Source organism: Papio anubis, unplaced genomic scaffold (assembly GCF_008728515.1).
Source record: "Papio anubis isolate 15944 unplaced genomic scaffold, Panubis1.0 scaffold3504, whole genome shotgun sequence".
Classification (NCBI taxonomy): Eukaryota; Metazoa; Chordata; class Mammalia; order Primates; family Cercopithecidae; genus Papio; species Papio anubis.
The window spans coordinates 1-2,786 of record NW_022163646.1 but is presented as its reverse complement, the minus strand read 5'-3'; the positions used below and the strand labels follow the sequence as shown (position 1 = coordinate 2,786).

Sequence of the window (2,786 nt, the reverse complement as noted above, 5' to 3'; positions counted from 1 at the left end):
CTCCTCTAGTGGCACTGAAAGGCACCACGAAAAATGAGAACTGGGCCAGGCATGGTGGCTCACAATGTAATCCCAGCACTTTGGGAGGCCAAGGCAGGCAGATCAAGTAGGGTCAGGAGTTTGAGACCAACCTGTCCCAACATGGTGAAACACTGACTCTACTAAAAATACAAAAATTAGCTGGGCATGGTGACAGGAGCCTGTAATCCCAGACACCTGTGAGGTTGAGGCAGGAGAATCATTGGAGCCTGGGAGGTGGAGGTTGCAGTCAGCTGAGATCACACCACTGCACTCCAGCCTGGGTGACAGAGGGAAACCTTGTCTAAAAAAAAAAGGGGGGAACTGGGCAGGATCCAAGGGGAAAGCAGGGTGGAGAATAGTCAGAGAGAGGGAGAAGAAGCAGGGAGGGGAGCAGCTGCTATCCGGGATGTGGAGTACAAGTTCAGAAGTGAGTCCTTAAATTCTCAGTCTCGCCTCTATTTTCCCACAGGAGGTGGAAGCTTCAAGTGCTGGATTTACAGGATGTCAGTGACAACTTCTGGATGGTTTGGTCTGAATCCATGGCCCATGGGTGCTTTCCCAATGCCATGAGGAACAGAAAACCAGTGCAGGACTGTCCAAGCATGAGAGGACAGCAGCCCTTCACTGTGTTCATAGACCTTTGGCTCCAGACCAGGACTCTGGATGAATACCTCACCTGCCTCCTTCTGTGGGTCAAGCAGAGGAAAGATTTACTACACCTGTGCTGTAAGAAGCTGAGAATTTTGGGAATGCCCTTCCACAATATCAGAAACATCCTAAAAATGGTGAACCTGGACTGTATCCAGGAGGTGGAAGTGAATTGCAGTTGGATACTGCCCATCCTGACACAGTTTACCCCCTACCTGGGCCAGATGAGGAATCTTCAGAGGCTCAGTCTCTCCCACGTGGACGTCTCTCACTACGTTTCCACAAAGCAGGAGGAGTTTGTTACCCAGTTCACCTCTCAGTTCCTCAAGCTGCACTACCTCCAAAAGCTTTATATGAACTCTGTATCTTTCCTCGAAGGCCACCTGGACCAGCTGCTCAGGTGAGGGAGGGGGCATTTCTCTGGCCCTTACAGCAGTGGTTTCTATGTTAGCAATAAACGCCAGTGGGTACTCCTACCGTGAGCCAGCCCATGAGGGATGTAAGGCGAAGGGACACTAGAATGTCCACGTATTGTCCTGTTGGTGGCTCTGTCCTGAAATGGATTTCACACAACCATCCCAATAGAGGCAGGTGAGGTATCTGGGATTATAGTGTGCTGCTCAAGCACCTGGCTAATTTTTACATCTTTATGAGAGATGGTGGGCGTCACTACGCTGACCAGGGCCATCCGCAAACTCCCTGACACCCCAGACCACCCAACTTGGGGTCCCAAAGTGCTGGGATTATAGGCGTGAGCCACCGCGCCCAGCCAACAAGATAATTTTTGAGGAGATGATGGGAAGTGGGGAAGTGAAGTGGGCACCGAAGAGGGGGATGCTCAGCAAACCTACACATTTCAGAATATCAGCTTTGTGCCCCACCGCTTGGTAAACACGAATGATCCCATCTCTATTACATCCCTGTTGTAATAGGTTGCTTTGAGCTCCAGGTAAATTAATTACCTAGGAAATGCACGATTCTGAAGCAGAGGGTCAGGGAGCAGGCACAAAGAATAGTGAAAGTGATAGACGGTTTGCTGATGATACAGGCGTGTCAGGGACGCCTGCAGCCTGCCCACCCCAGCTGATGTTGCAGGATCCAGTCTGGGTTTGTCCCTTCTGCCTGTGTCTCCACTGGGCTCGTGTGGCCCAGAGATGTGGTTTTCTGCCTGACAGACAAGGAAAGGGAGCTTTAGGGATTCTGTGAACTTGATACATTCCATAAATGATGGTGAAACGACTCAGCCTGAAATGGATTTTTTTTTTTTGATACATAGTCTCACCCTGTCACCCAGGCTGGAGTGCAGTGGCAGGATTTCTGCTCTCTGCAACCTCCACCTCCTAGGTTCCAGCGATTCTCCTGCCTCAGCCTCCCAAGTAGCTGGAATTGTAGGCACCAGCCACCACAGTTGGCTAATTTTTGCATTTTTAGTAGAGACGCGGTTTTGGCATGATCGCCAGGCTGGTCTCTAACTCCTGACTTCAAGTAATCCGCCAGTCTCAGCCTCCCAAATTCTGGGATTACAGGCATGAGTTACTGCTCCAGGCCCAAAATGGAAGTGACCTCAATGACAAAGCTCTTCATCACACAGCATCCTAAGTGTTGACCAGACAATCAGAATGACCCTGGACTTGGGCAAAATGGTCTTCATCCTTCACCTTGACATTCTCCACCACCCTCCACTCACCCCTATGATTCTCCAGAACTAACTTCTTGCTTTCTCTCCCCAGCTGTCTGAAGACCCCGTTAAAGATCCTCGCAATAACTAACTGTGTGCTTTTGGAATCTGACTTGAGGCATCTGTCCCAGTGCCCGAGTGTCAGTCAGCTAAAGACCCTGGACCTGAGGGGCATCAGACTGGCCAATTTATGTCTTGTGCCTCTCCAAGTTCTGCTAGAAAAAGTTGCAGGCACCCTTGAGTACCTGGGCTTAGATGACTGTGGCATCGTAGACTCCCAAGTCAACACCATCATCCTGCCTGCCCTGAGCTGCTGCTTTGAGCTCACCACCTTCAGCTTCTGTGGAAATCCCATCTCTATGGCCACCCTGGAGAACCTGCTGTGCCACACGATCAGATTGGACAACTTATGCCTGGAGCTGTATCCTGCCCCGCGGGA

The 2,786-nt window shown here is 50.6% G+C and overlaps 1 protein-coding gene across 1 annotated transcript; it reads left to right on the top strand.

The window, feature by feature from the left end:
• Positions 1-464: 464 nt before the first annotated feature.
• Positions 465-2,780, top strand: LOC116273089 (putative PRAME family member 26; the record flags this gene model as incomplete). Its single annotated transcript, XM_031662023.1, has 2 exons — positions 465-1,069; positions 2,400-2,780. Coding segments are annotated over 2 exons (986 nt in total), but the record flags the coding sequence as incomplete, so codon positions are not given.
• Positions 2,781-2,786: the final 6 nt, after the last annotated feature.